General features: G+C 46.6%; 1 protein-coding gene across 1 annotated transcript in view; it reads left to right on the top strand.

The window, feature by feature from the left end:
- The window catches only part of lepr (leptin receptor), a 194054-nt gene that overhangs the window by 21624 nt on the left and 152378 nt on the right, over positions 1 to 20052 (top strand). The window contains exon 4 of the mRNA XM_072511112.1: positions 14796 to 15098. Coding sequence (XP_072367213.1) covers positions 14796 to 15098 — 303 coding nt within the window. The remainder of the gene's footprint in view (positions 1 to 14795; positions 15099 to 20052) is intronic.

Raw genomic sequence — 20052 nt, 5'->3', positions numbered from 1 at the left:
TTTTGTGAAGGGAAGGTCGTGTCTCACTGACTTGATAGAGTTTTTCGAAGAGGTCACAAAGATGATTGATGCAGGTAGGGCAGTGGATGCTGTCTATATGGACTTCAGTAAGGCCTTTGACAAGGTCCCTCATGGTAGACTAATACAAAAGGTGAAGTCACACAGGATCAGGGGTGAGCTGGCAAGGTGGATACAGAACTGGCTAGGTCATAGAAGGCAGAGAGTAGCAATGGAAGGATGCTTTTCTAATTGGAAGGCTGTGACTAGTGGTGTTCCGCAGGGATCAGTGCTGGGACCTTTGCTGTTTGTAGTATATATAAATGATTTGGGGGAAAATGTAACTGGCCTGATTAGTAAGTTTTCAGACGACACAAAGGTTGGTGGAATTGCGGATAGCGATGAGGACTGTCAGAGGATACAGCAGGATTTAGATTGTTTGGAGACTTGGGCGGAGAGATGGCAGATGGAGTTTAATCCGGACAAATGTGAGGTAATGTATTTTGGAACGTCTAATGCAGGTAGGGAATATACAGTGAATGGTAGAATCCTCAAGAGTATTGAAAGTCAGAGAGATCTAGGTGTACAGGTTCACAGGTCACTGAAAGAGGTAACACAGGTGGAGAAGGTAGTCAAGAAGGCATGCTTGCCTACATTGGCCGGGGCATTGAGTATAAGAATTGGCAAGTCATGTTGCAACTGTATAGAACCTTAGTTAGGCCACACTTGGAGTATAGTGTTCAATTCTGGTCGCCACACTACCAGAAGGATGTGGAGGCTTTAGAGAGGGTGCAGAAGAGATTTACCAAAATGTTGCCTGGTATGGAGGGCATTAGCTATGAGGAGCGGTTGAATAAACTCGGTTTGTTCTCACTGGAACGGCGGAGGTTGAGTGGCGACCTGATAGAGGCCTACAAAATTATGAGCGGCATAGACAGAGTGGATAGTTAGAGGCTTTTCCCCAGGGTAGAGGGGTCATTTACTAGGGGGAATAGGTTTAAGGTGCGATGTGCAAGGTTTATAGTAGATGTACGAGGCAAGTTTTTTACACAGAGGGTAGTGGGTGCCTGGAACACGCTGCCGGAGGAGGTGGTGGAAGCAGGGACGATAGTGACATTTAAGGGGCATCTTGACAAATACATGAATAGGATGGGAATAGAGGGATAGGGACCCAGGAAGTGTAGAAGATTGTAGTTTAGTCGGGCAGCATGGTCAGCATGGGCTTGGATGGCCGAAGGGCCTGTTCCTGTGCTGTACATTTCTTTGTTCTTTGTTCAAAGTGCAAGATAGTTATGGGTCAAAGAATCTTTTCAGCCTATCTTATCTCTTCCATCTGATTTGCATTTTTCATCAAATCATTCATCTGATTCTTGAATAAGCTTAAGCCTTTTGCACCAAGTACCTTACCTGAAAGGCTATTCCAAGAGTAATAAAGTTTTCCAGGCATTTGTCAAAAAAATTTCAGTATTTGTGTCTTGGCATATTGCCGAGACCCTCAGCCATGGCCGTCACTGACTGTGCAACGCCTTGGACATCTTCACTCATGGTGCCGACGTCGTGCACCAGGCTCTCCACTGCGGTGATCACCCTAGCAGTGTTGGCCTCGGTGCCGCTCATTGCTGGCGCTATCTCCTGCACCCGTAGCTTCTGGGACTCCTCCAATCAACTATGGATCTGCTGGAGTGATGCTGACATCTCCCTCTGAATAGGACGCCCCCCATCGTCTCCATCAGCAACGGGTAACCCTGTTTCAGAGGCTCAGCATCATCTTGTGACTCAGCAGGGTCCAGGGATCCAGCAGACTTCCAACTGCTGTCTCGTCTGGGGGTTCCTGTCTGCCCCAGACGTGCATCATCAGCTGTGTGGTGCTCACCAGATTGTGCCCCAGAAGCCTGCCCACTAACATTTCACACCGAGCTGCGTGTATCTACGTTGGTGGAGAGTGGGGATGACAGCAGTGTCGCGACTATAACAGTTGCATCCTCGGAGCTTTCCTCCAAGGTGGTCTCCTCGTGGTCAGGAGAGGGTGTCACCCGGGATGGACCGGCGCCATTGGCTGCTGGACCAGTGGAAGAATGGACATGTGGTCAGTGGGAGGGATGGATCGGTGAGAAAGGCAATCACCACTCGTGTTTGCCAGGCCCTCCGGGTGGAGCTTGGTGGTTCCCAACCTCTACAGCATCCGCCAGCCTCTGCGTTGGTGACCGCCTTGTCCTCGGCCACACCAGTCACCTCCAGGGCCCGCTCCTTGAAGGAGGTGAGGATTCTCAAGTCCGGGACCCCACCGCCAGTCTGGGCCCTCTCCCACCAATTCTGGGAGAGCTTTACCTGAGGAAACACAGAGAGGGCATTGTTAGCCACACGTGAGATTCACAGTTGTGGGGGGTGTGTGAAGGGAGGGTTGGGGGGAGGGTGGTTGAAGGGGTGGGTGGAGGGAGGGCTGAAGAGGGAGGGGATGGAGGGTGGGTTGGGGTGGAGGATGGGTTGAAGGGGTGGGTGTAGGGAATGCTGAAAGGGGAGAGGGATGGAGGGAGGGTCGCCACGTGGGATGCTCCCTTAGGGGGTTGGGGGGGTGGGACGTTGGTGTCTACTCACCTGTGCTGCCCGGTGAAGGTAGTTAACCTTCTTCCGACCCTGGAGGCCAGTCCTGCTGGTCACACTGCCCGAGTTGACTGCTGCAGCCACTTTGTCCCAGGCAGCACTTGTGGCTCACCCTCCGCGACCCTCAGGGGAACAGGCCTTCCCTCCTGGCTTCCACCGCGTCCAGGAGCCTCCCGAGGTCAGCATCCCCGAATCTTGGGGAGGGTCTCCTCGGTGCCAGTGTTGCGAGCTTACTAGGGTTGGCTGAGCAAGTGCAGCCTAAGTGCTGCTCGACCTTGTTAGCGGGGGAATGGTGAGCGCGGTCCCGGCGAATCAGTTGGCGAGCCGGCATTCGGGCCGGGAAGCCTGTGAGGCCTCGTTAAGTGGACCAATTAACGTTGAATAGTGTTGCCGGCCTTGCTGGGCTGAACGGCGGGAAACTCGCGGCAATGCCCACTCACTGGCACACTTAGAAATTTTTCCGGTGGATCGCGCCCATAGTTCCAACTCGGGTGGTTCGGGGTTTGGAGGGGAGCATGCATGTGGTGGCATTCCCATGTATTTTCTGCACTTGTTCTTCGATGTGGTAGAAATTGTGAGTTTGGAAGGTGCAGTCGAAGGAGACTTAGCAAGTTGTTGCAGTGCATATTGTGCGTGTTGCTGTGTGAAAGGAAATATTCGGGTGACTGTGCTTTAACGAGATAATCACAAGAAAGTGCTGGTTTTTACCATTTACTGTAATCTATTTTCTTACACGTCTCTCTCTGTGAGACTCTTGACATGTGGTTTGTCACTTTTGACTTGAGATTTGGCACATTCAGACTTCTGTGTTGTACAGACCACCACAAACTTTCATCGTCCAAGCAGGACAGGAAACACATTGTTGACTTTAAACACTCCTGTTACAAAGCCTGGTGTGAAAAACTGCCTCGTCTTCCAACTTTAATGAAGTAAATATTATTTGCACAATTCAAAGTTTGAATTCTGTTGTTCTGAGAGGTGACATATCCTCTTTGTTACGATCCAAGTTCATGTGATAACTGGACAGGAAGATCCCAGAATGGAACGCTGGCTCAAAATACCATAACTTTTCTTTATAAAACGTGCAGGAACAGAGTCACAAGACTGGTAACTAGTTTTAATAACGAAAAAAACATTTGTTGAACACGAAAATATTGGATTATGACACAATACTCCTTTACTCCCCCTTTTATCTGAACAATTACACAAAAATTAACACAGATTACAAAGTACATTTTAAATTACAATAGTCTAATTAATGGTCAATGGTTATGGGCAGCACGGTAGCATTGTGGATAGCACAATTGCTTCACAACTCCAGGGTCCCAGGTTTGATTATGGCTTGGGTCACTGCCTGTGCGGAGTCTGCACATCCTCCCCGTGTGTGCGTGGGTTTCCTCCGGGTGCTCCGGTTTCCTCCCACAGTCCAAAGATGTGCAGGTTAGGTGGATTGGCCTTGATAAATTGCCCTTAGTGTCCAAAATTGCCCTTAGTGTTGGGTGGGGTTACTGGGTTATGGGGATAGGGTGGAGGTGTTGACCTTGGGTAGGGTGCTCTTTCCAAGAGCCGGTGCAGACTCGATGGGCCGAATGGCCTCCTTCTGCACTGTAAATTCTATGATTAACATGCAAAGACCCTTTGAAGCACACAAGATGACTTTAGTAAGACACTCCTTAAACCCAGGTAAATGTCTGTGGATTTCTCTTCAAAATCCCCCCCAATTGATTCTTATATACTGAGCCACCTTGTTCATTGGACTCCAGCTTCTGCACAAGTGATTTCAAATTCTGCTTTCAAAAGTCACATTTTAAAATCTTCTTTTAAATTATGCTTTCCCTCCACTGCTTTCATGAAGGTTTTTCTTTCAGGTTTTAAACCTCTGCCTTCATGTGTCCTTTGTCTTAAAGGCTTTTACACAAACTCCAAGGCCCTACCACCGATTGCCACAATTATTTCAAATAATGTCTCCCAAACTGTAGTAATTGCTTACAGACCTTAGCACTACTGCAGGTAACTTTCTAGCCTCTCATGACCCAATGCCTTTTCAACTCTGTGACATTACTGAACAGTCATCTGTTCTGGTTCCCAGTTTCCTCTGTTCCATTAACTCCAAACTTGATGGAAGCTTCTCTTCATTTCTTCAGTTTCTTTAGCTGGCTGGACTTTAGGTTTCCAACATCTGTTTTCTTAACCATTACATCCATAGTATAGCTTTTCTTCCAGCAAGGCTGAGAGAGATGTTCCCTGTCTAGCCTTCTAAAACCAATTGCTTCTAGCAGATCTGTGAGAGCTGAGTTCTAACTCACTATCTATCTCCAACTGTAATCCCAATAGCTGAACTAAAAATAAAAAGCTACTCTACCTTACAAGGCTCCGATTGCTACATAATCAGTGCTGGTTTATTTACTCTTCATGCCATAGCCGCCTCTGGAATCACAGTTGAAATCGAAACCAACCTCACACATACAAACACCATTGTCCGGCATGAATCTAAAGAAAGGTTTTACTCTTCCAAGCACAGAAACATTAAGTTAAACCCTCTTAAAACTGTACCTTATTTCCAATATTTACAATACAAATATAAAACCCTTAAAACTCCCTTTATTTCCCTAACATATTTTCTTTCGTATTCACTTTCACTTTCTCTCTACTTATACAATTCACCAATTACAATGTCATTGAATATCAAGGGCAGGGGGATCTTGTTTGTGATCGTCATTGTTTATACTTGTGTGGCGCAAATAATAATAATCATCATCTTTATTAGTGTTACAAGTAGGCTTAGATTAACACTGCAATGAAGTTACTGTGAAAATCATCTGCTCGCCACACTTTGGCGCCTGTTCGGGTACACAGAGGGAGAATTCAGAATTTCTAACAAGCACATCTTTTGGGACTTGTGGGAGGAAACCGGAGCACACGGAGGAAACCCGAGATATGAGAAGAATGTGCAGACACCGCACAGACAGTGACCCAAGCCGGTAATCGAACCCGGGTCCCTGGCATTGTAAAGCAACAGTACTAACCACTGTGCTACCGTGCCTGCTACCGTACCATGTTGCTTACCACCTGAATGTTGTCCATTGGGCATGGATTACTCCATTATCTGAAGAGTCCCAAATGGAACTGAACAGTGTGAAATCATCAGCGAACATCCCAACATCTCATCTTATGATGGAAAGAAAGTCATGGATGAAGCAGCGCTAAAGATGGTTGGAATGGAACACACCCCAAGGAACTCCTGCAGTGATATCCTGGGGCTCAGCCGACTGACCTCCAACAACCACAACCATCCTCGCTTTTTAAAAAATAATCTTTATTGTCACAAGTAGGCTTACATTAACACTGCAATGAAGTTACTGTAAAAAGCCCCTCATCGCCACATTCCGGCACCCATTTGGGTACACTGAGGGAGAATTCAGAATGTCCAAATTATCCATCAGCACGTCTTTCGGGACTTGTGGGAGGAAACCGGAGCACCTGGTGGAAACCCACGCAGACACGGGGAGAACGTGCAGACTCTGCACAGACAGTGACCCAAGCCGGGATTCGGACCTGGGACCCTGGAGCTGTGAAGCAGCAGTTCTAACCACTGTGCTACCGTGTTGTCCTTAGTTGTGCTTAGTCTGCCTCCAGCCAATGAAACTCTGGATCATTTATAAGCAAATTGGGTTAATTTTCTTCGGTAAATGAAACATTCAGCAAATTCAGTTGAATCTTTCAATATGATTACAATGACGTTTAAATTGTTGGTTTCTTCGACTAAAGGTCTGTGATTACAGAGAAAAATGTTCTGCTTCCTTGATTTAAATAACATTACGATCCATTTATCTGAAAGAAGCAAGTTGTCCCAATGCAAATATTTCAATGCTCGACAACATATGCTTTATATTTCCCAGTTTTAATGCCACTGTTCACTTTAATTAATTGAGTCCATGCATTGTGAATATTCCAGCAGAATATTTTCCAGGAAAAGTAATGCAAACAGACAATCATCAGCATTTTCTACGAAAGCTCACACAATCAACAGTGGAATTTCCATGGGGATTTCATCAATCTCCTGACACAGCTTCAGCTTGAGGAAAGAGCATAACTGGCTACTTATGTTGTTTCTTGAGGGCTTCCTGTGCCTTTGAGATGAGAGACTGCTTGGGAAAACCACCTTGGAATTGTTCCCCCTTCTTTAACCATTGATGACTACCACCTATGACTTCAGATGATTTTAGACTTTTAAAGTACTGAGGCCCCTCCCATTACTTTAGTGCTGGATGAAGTTTGGGTCGGGATGAATTGAGATTTTCATTGTCCATGTCATTCTATGAAGCAAATGAAAGTTTACTTCATCCAAACCTCCTGCTTTTATCCATTAAGTAAGAAATGCATTCTAAGGTAGCTATTTTAGTCCTGATAGACTTTAATAGTTTTAAATTTAAATATAAGATAAGTAGACCATTCTGATTATTAAGCCTGTTCAACTATCAATTAGATAATAGATGATCTTTACAGTAACTCCATGATGAAGGACTTATTTTATGGAAGAAAGGTTGAATAGGTTGGTCCTGTATCTTGGAGTTTCGAAGATTGAGGGGTGATCTTATTGAAACATACAGGATTCTGAGGGGTCTCGATCGGGTGGTGTTTGGGAGAATGTTTCCTTTTATTCAGAACTAGGGGACACAGTTTAAGAATAAGAGATCTCCATTTTATGACAAATGAGGAGAAACTCTTTCTCTCAGGGAAGTTAGTGTGTGGAATTCTCTTCCCCAGAAGCAGAGGAGGCTTGGTTATTGAATTTATTTAAAGCTGAGGTTGAAAGATTTTTGTTGGACAAGGAAGTCTAGGGTCACCTGGCCTGGGCAGGAAGATGGAGTTGAAACCACATTCAAATCAGCCATGACATTATTCAATGTTAGCATGATCGAAGGGCTGAAAGGGCGTCTTTTGTTCCTATCTACCCACCTTGGATTCATAACATTAATAGTTTGCTGACTGCTACACAGCCCGAGGCAGCCCTTTATATATGGCTCACAGAGGGGCGGAGCCAGAGGCAGAGTCCCCAGGGTTCCAAGCCCGGTCTTAAAGGGGACATCACCTTACATGATGATAAGGCAGTAACCGTTCATCACATTCACCCCCTGTTTAAAAAGAGTCCGGCGGGGGTGAAGTGCCATCATAGGTCCATCCGTCTCGGTGGCCGGATCGTCCTCAGCGACCTCCTCAGTTCGGGCGGTGGTGTGGCGGGCACGGACGTCCCGGTTGAGGGCACATCCAGGAGCACAGCGGATGGAGCATCGGTCCGGGTCGGGGCAGGGGGACTAGGCAGAGCCGGGGGTAGCGGTGCCGGCGCCGACGGGGTGTGTAAAGGGGGGGCGCGCGGTACGTGCTCACCAACCTAGGGCCGGAAGGGGGTGTGTTGTAGGGGGAGCCGGGTCCTGCAGGGGAGCGATGCGGGAAGGGGCGTCTGTGGTGGGGGATCCAGCGGGTGCCAGATCCCGGAGGGAAACCGTCTCTTGCCTGCCGTCGGGGTCTCAATGTAGGCGTAACTGGGGTTGGCGTGGAGCAGTCGGACCCTTTCGACCAGGGGGTCCGTTTTATGGCTCCTCGCGTGCCTCCGGAGAAGAACAGGTCCCGGAGCCATCAGCAAAGGTGGAAGCGAGACCCCGGAGGTAGACTTCCTGGGGAAGACAAACAATCGGTTGTGAGGGGTCTCATTCGTGGCCGTGCAGAGGAGTGACCTAATGGAGTGTAGGGCATCGGGTAGGACTTCCTGCCAGCGGGTGGTTGGGAAACCTCTCGATTGCAGGGCCAGAAGGACAGCCTTCCACACTGTCGCGTACTCCCTCTCAACCTGCCCGTTTCCCCCGCGGGTTATAACTGGTCGTTCTGCTCGAGGCGATGCTTTTGCTGAGCAGATACTGACGCAGTTCATCGCTCATAAACGATGTACCCCGGTCGCTGTGGATATAAGCGGGGAAACCGAACAGGGTGAAGATGCTGTGCAGTGCCTTAATCACAGTGGCTGCGGTCAGGTCGGGGCAGGGAATGGCGAATGGGAAACGGGAGAACTCATCGATCACGGTGAGGAAATAGGCATAACGATTGGTGGACGGGAGGGGCCCCTTGAAGTCCACACTCAGTTGCTCAAAGGGACCCGAGGCCTTCACGAGCCGAACCTTGTCTGGCCGATAGAAGTGCGGTTTGCACTCCACACAAACTTGGCAGGCCCTGACCATGGCCTTGACCTCCTTGGTTGAGTAAGGTAGGTTGCGGGACTTGATAAAATGGACGAGCCGGGTAACCCCCGGGGGCAGAGGTCATTGTGGATGGCTTGCAGGCGGTCCTCCTGCGCGTTGGCACATGTGCCGCGGGACAGGGCATCTGGGGGCTCGTTGAGCTCCTCTGGACGATACTTAATATCGTACGAGTAGGTGGAGAGTTTGATCCTCCACCTCAAAATTTTATCGTTTTTTATTTTGCCCCGTTGCGTGTTATCGAACATATAGGCGACTGACCGTTGGTCGGTGACGAGGGTAAACCTCCTACCGGCGAGGTAGTGTCTCCAGCGCCGCACAGCCTCCACAATGGCTTGTGCCTCCTTTTCGACTGCAGAGTGTCGAACCTCGGAGGTGGTGAGAGTTCGGGAGAAGAACGCTACTGGTCTGCCTTCCTGATTGAGGGTAGCAGCCAGGGCGATGTCTGATGCATCGCTCTCTACCTGGAAAGGGATGGTTTCATCTACCGCGTGCATAGCGGCCTTGATGATGTCGGTCTTGATGTGGTTGAAGGCCAATTGAGCCTCAGCCGAGAGGGGAAAAATGGTGGTGTTTAGGAGTGGGCGGGCTTTGTCCGCATACTTGGGGACCCACTGGACGTAATAGGAGAAAAGCCCCAAGCACTGTTTGAGGGCCTTGAGGCTGCGGGGGAGAGGGAGTTCCTTAAGGGAGCGCATGCGGTCGGGGTCGGGACCTAGGACCCCGTCTTCCACGACATAGCCGAGGATGGCCAGCCGGGTGGTGTGGAAAACGCATTTGCCCTCGTTATAGGTCAGGTTAAGGGCTTGGGCGTTCTGGAGGAACTTTTTGAGGTTAGCGTCATGGTCCTGCTGGTCATGGCCGCAGATGGTGACATTGTCCAAGTACGGGTATGTAGCCCGCAAACCTTACTGGTCCACCATTTGGTCCATCGCCCTTTGAAAGACGAGACCCCATTTGTGACACCGAAGGGACCCTGAGGAAGTGGAAGAGCCGGCCGGCTGCTTCGAAGGCAGTATAGGGGCGGTCTTTTGGTCGGATGGGGTGCTGGTGGTAGGCGGATTTGAGTTCGACCGTGGAAAAGACTCGGTATTGGGCGATCCGATTTACCATTTCTGCTATGCGAGGAAGGGGGTATGCATCAAGCTGCGTGAATCGGTTTATGGTCTGGCTATAATCCACGACCATCCGTTTCTTCTCCCCGGACCGGACTACCACCACTTGTGCTCTCCAAGGGCTGTTGCTAGCCTCGATGACCCCCTCTCCCAGTAAACACTAGGGGCGTCATTCTCCGCTGGCGGGAGTCTCCGTTTTGCCGGCGCCCGGGGGTTTCCCGACGGCGTGGGGCTGCCCCACAATGGGAAACCCCATTGACCGGCCGGTGTTACGGAGACTCCCGCCGGCCGATCGGGGCAGAAATGTGGCGGGGTGGGTAGGAGAATTTCGCCCATGACCTCTGACTTGATAAAAGCCATATCTTGGGCACTGTAGCACCGGCTCCTGGTGGCGACGGGCTTACAGTCGGGAGTGAGGTTCGCGAATAGCGAGGGGGGGTGCAACTTGCAGTGTCGCAAGGGAGCATACCGTGAGTGGGGGCAATGGTCCGCAGAACTTCAGTGTCAGGCTTCGGTGGCAGCACTGGAAATCCAGTCCAAGCAGCAGGGGGGTACAGAGGTGAGGGAGGATATAAAATTTGAAACGGGTGTATTTGGCGCCCTGGATCGAGAGATCCGCAATACATTACCCCTTGATTTTCACCGAGTGGGACCAAGATGCGAGGGCTATGGTTTGGGATGGGGGATGGGTGCGCAAGGAGCAGCGCCTTACCGTTTCAGGGTGGATAAAGCTCTCCGTGCTCCCGGAGTTGAAGAGGCATGCAGTGTCGCGCCCGTTGACCTGGACCTGCATCATGGGGTTCTGCAGGTGTTTTGGCCGAGTTTGGTCGAGGGTGATCGCACCCACTAGCGGGTAGTCGGAGTCCTCAGCCGAGTCGGACTCGTAAAATGGCCGCCGCCATCGGTTGCACGTGTCGGGTCGAGAAGGTGGCCGCCGACAAGATGGCCACTCCCATGATTCGCACGAGGCTGATGACACGTCAGTAGGGGGCGTGTCGGGTCGGTGCGCAGCAGCATTGCGAGGCCTGCGGGCCTGAGAGCCTGATTTTCGGGCCGGCTGTTCTTTGTTTTTCTAGCCCCTGGGTCTAGCCAGGCAGACCCTCGCAAAGTGCCCTTTCTTCCCGCAGTTGCTGCAGATCGCAGAGCGGGCTGGGCAGCGTGGGCGTGGGTGCTGGCCCTATCCGCAGAAGTAGCACGGTGTGCCCCCATGGTGAGCGGGTCACCGAGTGGCGCAGGCCTGCAATACGTCTGAGTCGGAGGAAGTCCGGGGGGGGGGCTCGCAGAGTCCGCGGGGTACGTACCCAAGTTATGTCGAGCCACCTCCAGCGAGGAGGCGAGCGTTAGCGTGTCCTGGAGGTAATTTGTCCCGTTTTCGAGCAGCCGCTGCCGGATGTAGGTCGAGCGGATGCCGGACACGAAAGCGTGTTTGATGTGCAGGTTCATATGGACTTCCCCTGTCACATCCTGATGGTCACAGTCCCTGGCAAGCGCGGTGAGTTTCTCAACAAACTCATCTAGCGATTCCCCCGATCGCTGCCGGCAGGTAGAGAGCAGATGCCGGGCGTGCACCTCATTGATGGGTTTGACAAACCGCTTGCGGAGTAACTCGACCGCCTCATCATAAGTCGTCGCCTTTTCGAGCGTGGCAGAGATTCTGTGACTCACCCGGGCGTGGAGTAGACGCAGCTTGCGTGGCCCCAGGATGGGAGTCTCTGCGGAGTCCAGGTAGGCCTCGAAGCACCGCAGCCAGTATTTAGAAATTTCCTTCGCCTCCGGTGTTCGTGCTTCCAGATTGAGCTTCTCTGGTTTTAGGCCTGCGTCCATCCTGAATCTAGTTTAGTCTAATAAATTGAGGTACCCTCAATAACGAAGCTTAGAGATTAAACTGTAAAGAAGGCTTTATTAGACTAAGAACTATGCTAGAGCTGAGACAATTGCTGACTACTACACAGCCATGAGGCAGCCCTTTATATATGGCTCACAGATGGGCGGAGCCAGAGGCAGAGTCCCCAGGGTTCCAAGCCCGGTCTTAAAGGGGACATCACCTTACATGATGATAAGGCAGTAACCGTTCATCGCACCACTTATAGAGCAGAATTACCGACTGTTCCCGTTGATAATGGCGGGACCAGAAAATCCCACTGGTGGGCCGCCACTGCCACAAAAGACATGCGCCAGGTTGGTCAGTAAATCCCACCAATAGTCTCTTAAAGTGATGCCATAAAACCTTCCTTCTTTTCCAAAGTTAATAACACAAGTCATGAATCAGAAACATTTTTGCAATAAGCAATGATATTGCGGTTCAAAGTAAGCATCAGTAAACTTAGGGTTCAGCTCTTCAAAGGTTGGATTCTTTTGGGGACATCGCTTGAGGACTAAGTTGAACCATCTCTGGTCTGAGCAAATTCTGAGATTGTTTTTTTAAGTGATCATCATCAAGTGATCGCACGGTAGCACAGTGATTAGCACAGTTGTTTCACAGCTCCAGGATCCCAGGTTCGATTCCCGGCTTGGATTACTGACTGTGCGGAGTTTGCACGTTCTCCCCGTGTCTGCGTGGGTTTCCTCCGGGTGCTCAGGTTTCCTCCCACAGTCCAAGGCTGTGCAGGTTAGGTGGATTGACATTGTGACGAACCACAAATCTCAGTATACTAGAAGTCCTGTTATATTTTGGCCAAATGTATTGAGAATATAAATAATTTGTGGTATCCATTCCAACTTCCCATAGCTGCATTGCAAGGTTATCTTCCCAATGTACTTGATTGGTGAGCCATTGTAGGCAGTCAGCCTAGCCATAATGGATTGTATCATAGATCCCCATTTCTCTAAATACATGACGTTCAACTTAAGGAGAGAAAGGTATTGGTACATGTTCCTATGACGAGTTCCACCTTGAGTGAATGCCTACCACTGATTTGCGGCCATGCATTCCCAATCATGGTGAATGCCACAGTTTGTGTAATAGCATCAACATGTTGATCGACATTGACAATATGGAACACTTGTTCAACTGGCACCTGAACATGGTTCTTGTTCAGGTTCTCTTCATGCTTTGTTTCCTTGCTAACCTGATGTATCTTCTTGGGAGTCTGCAGTGTAGTGCCGTACGTTTCACTCTGCCTTACAATGTTTTCCTCCATGCGTAGCATATAATCATTTTTAGATGCACATTCTGACCTTGCCCTCCTGAATTGCCTTGTCCAATGTCCACACATGCCATAATCTTTACACAGATCCTGGTACACTGGATAGATGTGAAATTAGGTGAGTTAGGCAGCGTTTACCACAAGGTTTGGCTGGTATACTTCTGAACCTTGGTAGCCAAAGCCACCCCCCAATGATTTTAATTGTTGGTGCCCAGCTACAGTGGCTTCAAATTTCCTTCCACGGTTAAGTAATACATTGATGCTGCACCCTTTCTTCCCTACAACATCTTTTTGAAAGACCTGTTTTGGAGTCAAAATCCATTTTGATGATTCAATAATTAAAACGTCACACACCTGGGCTTTATTTGGACACTTTGCCCCAAACTGGTTGATGGATTCACCTTGCCAGTGTTCCATCAGCTCTATCCTATGGATCTGGAAATTAACCTTACACTTTGAGTTGATCTTCCAGGCGTTTGCATACCGTGCTAGGGTCCTGCTGATCCTCAGCCATCATTCCTGACAGCTTGATCCAGTACAGTTCTTCATTGCCCAATGTGATTTTGATCTTTACATCCCATTTCTCTGGTTCACTCATTCCTTGACCAAGGAAGCACAGTTCCGAACTTTGCCCAAATAATTCAGACACAATATCTGATGCCTTCCAATTCATGAGTTTGTATTTAAAGTGCCATTTCCTCAATGTTCCTGCTTTTTAGTGGCTTGTGTCTTTTAAGATTCCTTTTTTCCCCAGAGTTCTGCAGCCACAACTGCTCCGATGGCACTGTGGGGTCATAATTGTGCTTTCGGAGTAGACGCACATACCTGTGATTATAATAATAGGTTATATAATGCACACTAATGCTTTCCAAAAATCATTTGATTGTTTACGAATAACTAGAATCATGCTGCAGCTGAGAAGCTAAACTCCTATTGTAAATAGGTTGGGCTCCCGAATTACAGACAACAAGGACTTATAACAAAGAATAGTTTATTCACCAGCTCAGCAGCTAGTTCATGCTTGTACTCTGCCCGTTCTCCCGGGGATAACTCCCATGCTCCCGACGTGTGATCTCTTTTGTAGCCACGTCATCACATGACCACGAGGTCTACACCCATTAGAATTACTTTATTCCTCACAATACTAATTCATGTTTTCCTCCTCTTTTCCCGAAGACAATGATTCATGCCGAGTCCTGAGGCCACACTTGCAGTCTTCACATTAGTTCACTCAAGAACATTCTTCATGTGTAAATTTACAGGTTGTTTGGCAGTAAAGGACAACACAGCTGAGCTTGATTCTGCCTTCACCCACACATGTACACTTTTAACCAGGAGCTAAATGTGATCAGGTGTAGGAGCCCCAGTGCCTCCTCCCCTTTATGACCTGGATTATTGCACTCAAACATAGCACTCCAACTATAGGTTTGCCTTCAAAGAGTTAATGCAGCATAGATCAGAGATCAGGCAAGATGGCAGGAGGAGGGTTCCAATGCTTTCTGAAGTACATGTATATAACATAACAGGTCTATTTTTTTTATCTCTGTTATTTCTTTGAAATAATAGTATTAATAAAATTGTTAAAGAAACAAGAGACTTGTTTTATATTTTGAAATGTATCTTGTGTGAAGCACAGTTGGTAATTAAAACCCCTTTACCCTGACTTTTCTTTTCTTTACTTGCAGGAGTTTCTGTTTCAATTTTTGGATATGACCCAGTAACAACCTTCGAGATTCCTCCATGGAATTTTACAATGTTGTGCGCACGGCACAAGCAAGCAGCTGTCATAAAAGGCAGAAGCTGGCAGCTACAGCCAAGTAGGAATTCAAATACTCGCCACTCTTCGCTTCACGAGCATGTGAGAAATGCAAACACACTGTGTTCAAATAATACCAGCCCGAAAGGATTGCACAGCCAAGATGGCTTCAGTTGTTGCCTGTGGAAAGAAGCTGATATGCAGTGCCCTGCATATTACAATACAGAACAAAGTAAGAATCTAGTATTCTTGGCATGCATTATGATTTTTAAAATACTTTTTTAAAAACTTAACTTGCTAGTGAAGCACATTGAAAAGTACAGGTTGGATAAATGATTGCCTTCAATATTAAATGTACAAACGTCACTGATGATTCAATCTAAGTGCAAGTAATGGCAACAGATGTGCATTAACCATGGATTCTAATTGTAATTGTCCTGATACCAGATTTTATAAAAGGACTAGCAAGTTCCATTCCGAACCTATTGAAATAGAAATGAGAATCTATTATATTGTGCAATACAAAATAGAAAAAAATGGTTTTCAAGGAAATTACACCATGTTGGGGAAATGAATGGCATAATTAGATAGTGCACCTTTTTTTTTCACTGCTTGGACGTGAACCTAGATAATAGTGACTGAGATTAAGGTTTCTAATCTCTGTTGGCTGCAAAGGTCCTATATAAATTAATACTCTCAAGCTCAATCTTGAGGGCTATAAACCCAAAATATAAAACTGCCATGAGTAAGCACAGATTTGGATTGAACAGTAAATTTATTTTAGATTTTCCAGCTACTGGAGACAAGGAGACAAGACAAATACTTAGCAAAATAATTGGGTGATCAAATTTAATTGGGTGTCGGGTCATTGGGAACAGGGTAATTGGGTGATCAGTTTTTTTATTAGGTGTGGGGTGGGAGTGAGGTGTGAGGTATGTGGAGTGGCGATAATCAGGTGAATCAGAGGCTACCTGGATCGTATTATGTCCATGGGGAACAATGGCAGCTGTTGAGTATTGGGAAATCCAAGACCATTGAGCTGGTGGTGTTGGCTGCCGTGGTGATCAGTGATGGTTGAGAGCATTGAAATCTGTGTCTGTCAGTAGCCCATGTTCGTTTAAGTTGGTTTTGGCCCCATGTTCAGGCAGTATATTTTAAAAGCTTACAATGTCGGTTGTAGTATACATAGATCCTTTCAAGGATCTCCTCGAAGAGCACATGCAGACTTAGATTCGCTGAGTGCAGCTGGTGCCTTACGGGATACCAGTCTTGTATTGAGGGCATCAAGCCTGCAATGGGCACACTATTTACATTAGCAAAGGAAACTTTGCATTTCTGGCTCGTAATGGGTGAGTTTCCTGTCTTTCATAATGAATGCAAAGGAGGCTGTTGTGTATCTGGAAAATGTGGCCATTGTCTGCTTACAAATTGTCACACATTATTGAGAGTGTCCTGTTTTGGAGCTGAGCTTCTCTTGCCTTTAAAGTCCTTTAATCTTCCAAATTGTGGAAATAAATCTGGTTATGCTACACAAAATGTACCCTATGGGGCATTAGTGGACCTATTCAAAATCATTCCTACACTATCCCCAAAGAAAACCATCCTAGACCGATATAGCTCCCAGCAATTCGGTTTGGTAATGTGAATTACCCACAAGTCTTTTGAATTGCTGACGACCACCTGCATTGCCTGTTTCATTCTATAAGGTTGGTGTCACCATTTCTTCATTTACCACAATTTCTCTTGAGTTAATTTCAATTCTCAAGTCCTGCATTGTGGGCTTGGTATTTAACCTAGATATCTAAATTTTATAACATATTGCATTAGGTTTGATACACATCTGTTTTAAGTGTGCTGTTGGGAAATTTCTAAACTGTGAAACTGACAGCAAAGTGGTAAGTTTGCTAATTTTTACATCTTGTGCGATGGACATTTTCACTAAATGAACATTCATGGTGAAGAAAATCTTGCGATGAGGCATGTGTGCACACTGAGGTGGAGGTTTAATCACTTGTATTTGTGGGGTGTAAATTAAAGACTGTGCATACTCATTTCCTAATCATTTGGTGGTGGAGACAATTAAAGCTAAAGGAGTTCTGATTTGTATGTTTTATTGTGTGATTATCCTGTATGGAAACAGACTAAATTTGTCACAACTTCACTGCAGAGACTCAACCACCATAGGAACATGCACAGCAATCAGCCCCATTTTCAAACATTCAATTTGATTGTGGCTGACCTGCATATTAATATATACAGTATATAATAGATACTTCTTGAGGTTCCAGAGCTGAACCCAGTACTCTAAATTCTGTCTAACACAGGAAAGTCAGGAAAGGCAGGATTCAGGAACCGTGTATGACCAGGGAAATTACGGGTCTCATCAAAAAGAAAAAGAATGCATACATGAGGTCTAGGCAACTAAAAACAGATGAAGCACTTGAAGAATACAGGGAAAGTAGAAAAGAGCTCAAACAGGGAGTTAGGAGGACAAAAAGGGTCACAAAATGTCCTTGGCAGACAGGATTAAGGAGACTCCCAAGGCACTTTATACATATATTAGGAACAAGAGGGTAGCTAGAGAAAGAGTTGGTCCACTCAAGAACAAAGGGGGGGGAAATTATGCGTAGAACTAGAGGAAATAGGTGAGATCCTTAATGAGTACTTTGCATCAGTATTCACAAATGAGAAGGACACGTTATTGGTAGTGTCTCAGAGGGATATGTAAACACTTTAGAACAAGTCATTATTATGAAGGAGGAAGTGTTAGGTGTGTTAAAAAACATTGAGGTAGACAAATCCCCAGGGCCAGATGGCATTTTTCCCAGATTACTGGGGGAGCAGGAGCTGCAATCGCTGGGCCTCCTAACAGAAATATTTGTTTCCTCATTGGCCACAGGTGAGGTCCCAGAGGATTGGAGGATAGCCAATGTTGTCCCGTTATTTAATATGGGTAGCAAGGATAACCCGGATTATTATAGGCCTTGAGCTTGACGTCAGTGATAGTGAAAATGTTGGATTCCCTAGGATAGGATCTATGCACATTTGGAAGTGAATGCTCTTATTAGCAACAGACAGCATGATTTTGTACGTGGAAGGTCATGTCTCACTAATTTAATTGAGTTTTTTGAGGAGGTGACAAAAATGATTGACGAGGGAAGGACTGTGGATGTTGTCTACATGGACTTTAGTAAAGCATTTAACAAAGTTCCTCATGACAGTTTGGTGCAAAAGATTAAATCACACGGGGTCAGGGATGAACTAGCGAGATAGATTCAGAACTGGCTTGGCCATAGAAGACAGAGGGTAGCAGTGGAAGGGTGTTTTTCCAGATGGAGGTCTGTAACTAGTAGTGTTGAACAGGGATCAGTACTGGGACCTCTGCAATATGTAATATATATAAATGACATGGAAGAAAATGTAGCTGGTCTGATTATTAAGTTTGCGGATGATACTAAAATTGCTGGAGTTGCCGATAGTGATGAAGATTGGCAGAGAATACAGCAGGGTATAGATCGGCTACAAAATTGGGTGGAGAAATGACAGATGGAATTTAACCTGGACAAATGCGAAGTGATGCATTTTGGTAGATCCAATTCAGGTGGGAGCTATAAAATAAATGGCAGGAGCATAGACACATAGAGAGATTTGAGGGTGCTGGTCCACAGATCCTTAAAAGTGGCAGCACAGGTGGAAATGGTGGTAAAGAAAGCATATGGCATGCTTGCCTTCATCGGACAGGGCATCGAGTATAAAAGTTCGCAAATTATGTTACAGTTATATGGAATGTTGGTTAGGCCACATTTGGAATACTGTGTCCAATTATGGTCACCACACTACCAGAAGGATGTGGAGGCTTTGGAGAGAGTACAGAAAAGGTTTACCAGCGTGTTGCCTGGTATGGAGGGTATTAGCTATGAGGAGAGATTGAATAAACTGGAATTGCTCTCCCTCGAGAGACGGAGACTGAGGGGCGACCTGATAGAAGTTTATAAAATTATGAAGCGTGTCGATAGGGGCACAAGTTTAAGGTGATGGGGGGATAGATTCAGTGGAGATGTTCGGGGGAAGTTTTTTACACAGTGGGTGGTGGTGGCCTGGAATGCACTGCCAAGTGAGGTGGTTGAGGCAGATACGTAAGCGACCTTTAAGACTTATCTAGATAGACACATGAACCAATGGGGCATGGAAGGATACAGGCAGTTGGTCTAGATAGGACACGTGATCAGCATAAGCTTGGAGAGCTGAAGGGCCTGTTCCTGTGCTGTACTGTTCTTTGTTCTAACCGAAGTTCTCTACAACTGTGACATACTTTCCACCTTTTCATATTGTAGTCCTCTTGAGATACAGGCAAATATCCCATCAGCCTTTAAAATAACTTTGTACCTGTCCACTAGCTTTTAGTAAATTATCCAAAATTAATGCTGTAGCACTAAAATAATTGTCTCTTTCTGGAATGATGACTCACATTAAAGGGAAGAAAGAAACAGAAATTGATGTTGCACATCTGTTCACTTGAACTGTGCTTGGTTTGATATTAGCACAAACAAACTGATGCCCAAAAATCAACTTTCCTAAGAAGGACCTTGGTTGCAAAATCTCTATTCTTTTACTTTAGTTGTACAAAAATCTCTCTCTGTTATAGAACTAGTTTTGTACAATGTCCTAATTCCTACTGCACCTACAAGCTGTCTTTCTGTGCTGGTTATTAAAAGCTTATCTGGTCGATATCCCTTTGGAGAATCTTTGCATCTTCCTTTCAGCTTACTTTCCTACTTAGCTCTGTATCATCAGCAAAGTTGGATATAGTACACTCAGATACCCCCCCCCCCCCCCCCCCCTTCTAAGTCATTGACATAGACTGTAAATAGCCGATATCCAAACACTCACCCTTACAGCACTCCACTCGTTACGACCTGCTCTCCCGAAAATGGCACTCTTATTCCAACTGTTTCCTGTCTGTTAATTAATGATGTATCGCCCACAATCCTGTGAGCCCTAATCTTGGTTACACCTTTTTACATGCCTTTTGAAAATACAAATATACTACATCCACTGATTTCTCTTCTCTATCGTGATAGTTACACCCTCAAAAAAGGAACTCTTGAGTAGATTTGTCAAACGCAAACTTCTTTTCATTAAATCATGTTGATTCTGTCTAATTAAATTGTGAATCAGATACTCGG

The sequence above is a fragment of the Scyliorhinus torazame genome, chromosome 7, assembly GCF_047496885.1.
Source record: "Scyliorhinus torazame isolate Kashiwa2021f chromosome 7, sScyTor2.1, whole genome shotgun sequence".
Taxonomy (NCBI): Eukaryota; Metazoa; Chordata; class Chondrichthyes; order Carcharhiniformes; family Scyliorhinidae; genus Scyliorhinus; species Scyliorhinus torazame.
This window is presented reverse-complemented; position numbering and strand designations above follow the sequence as displayed.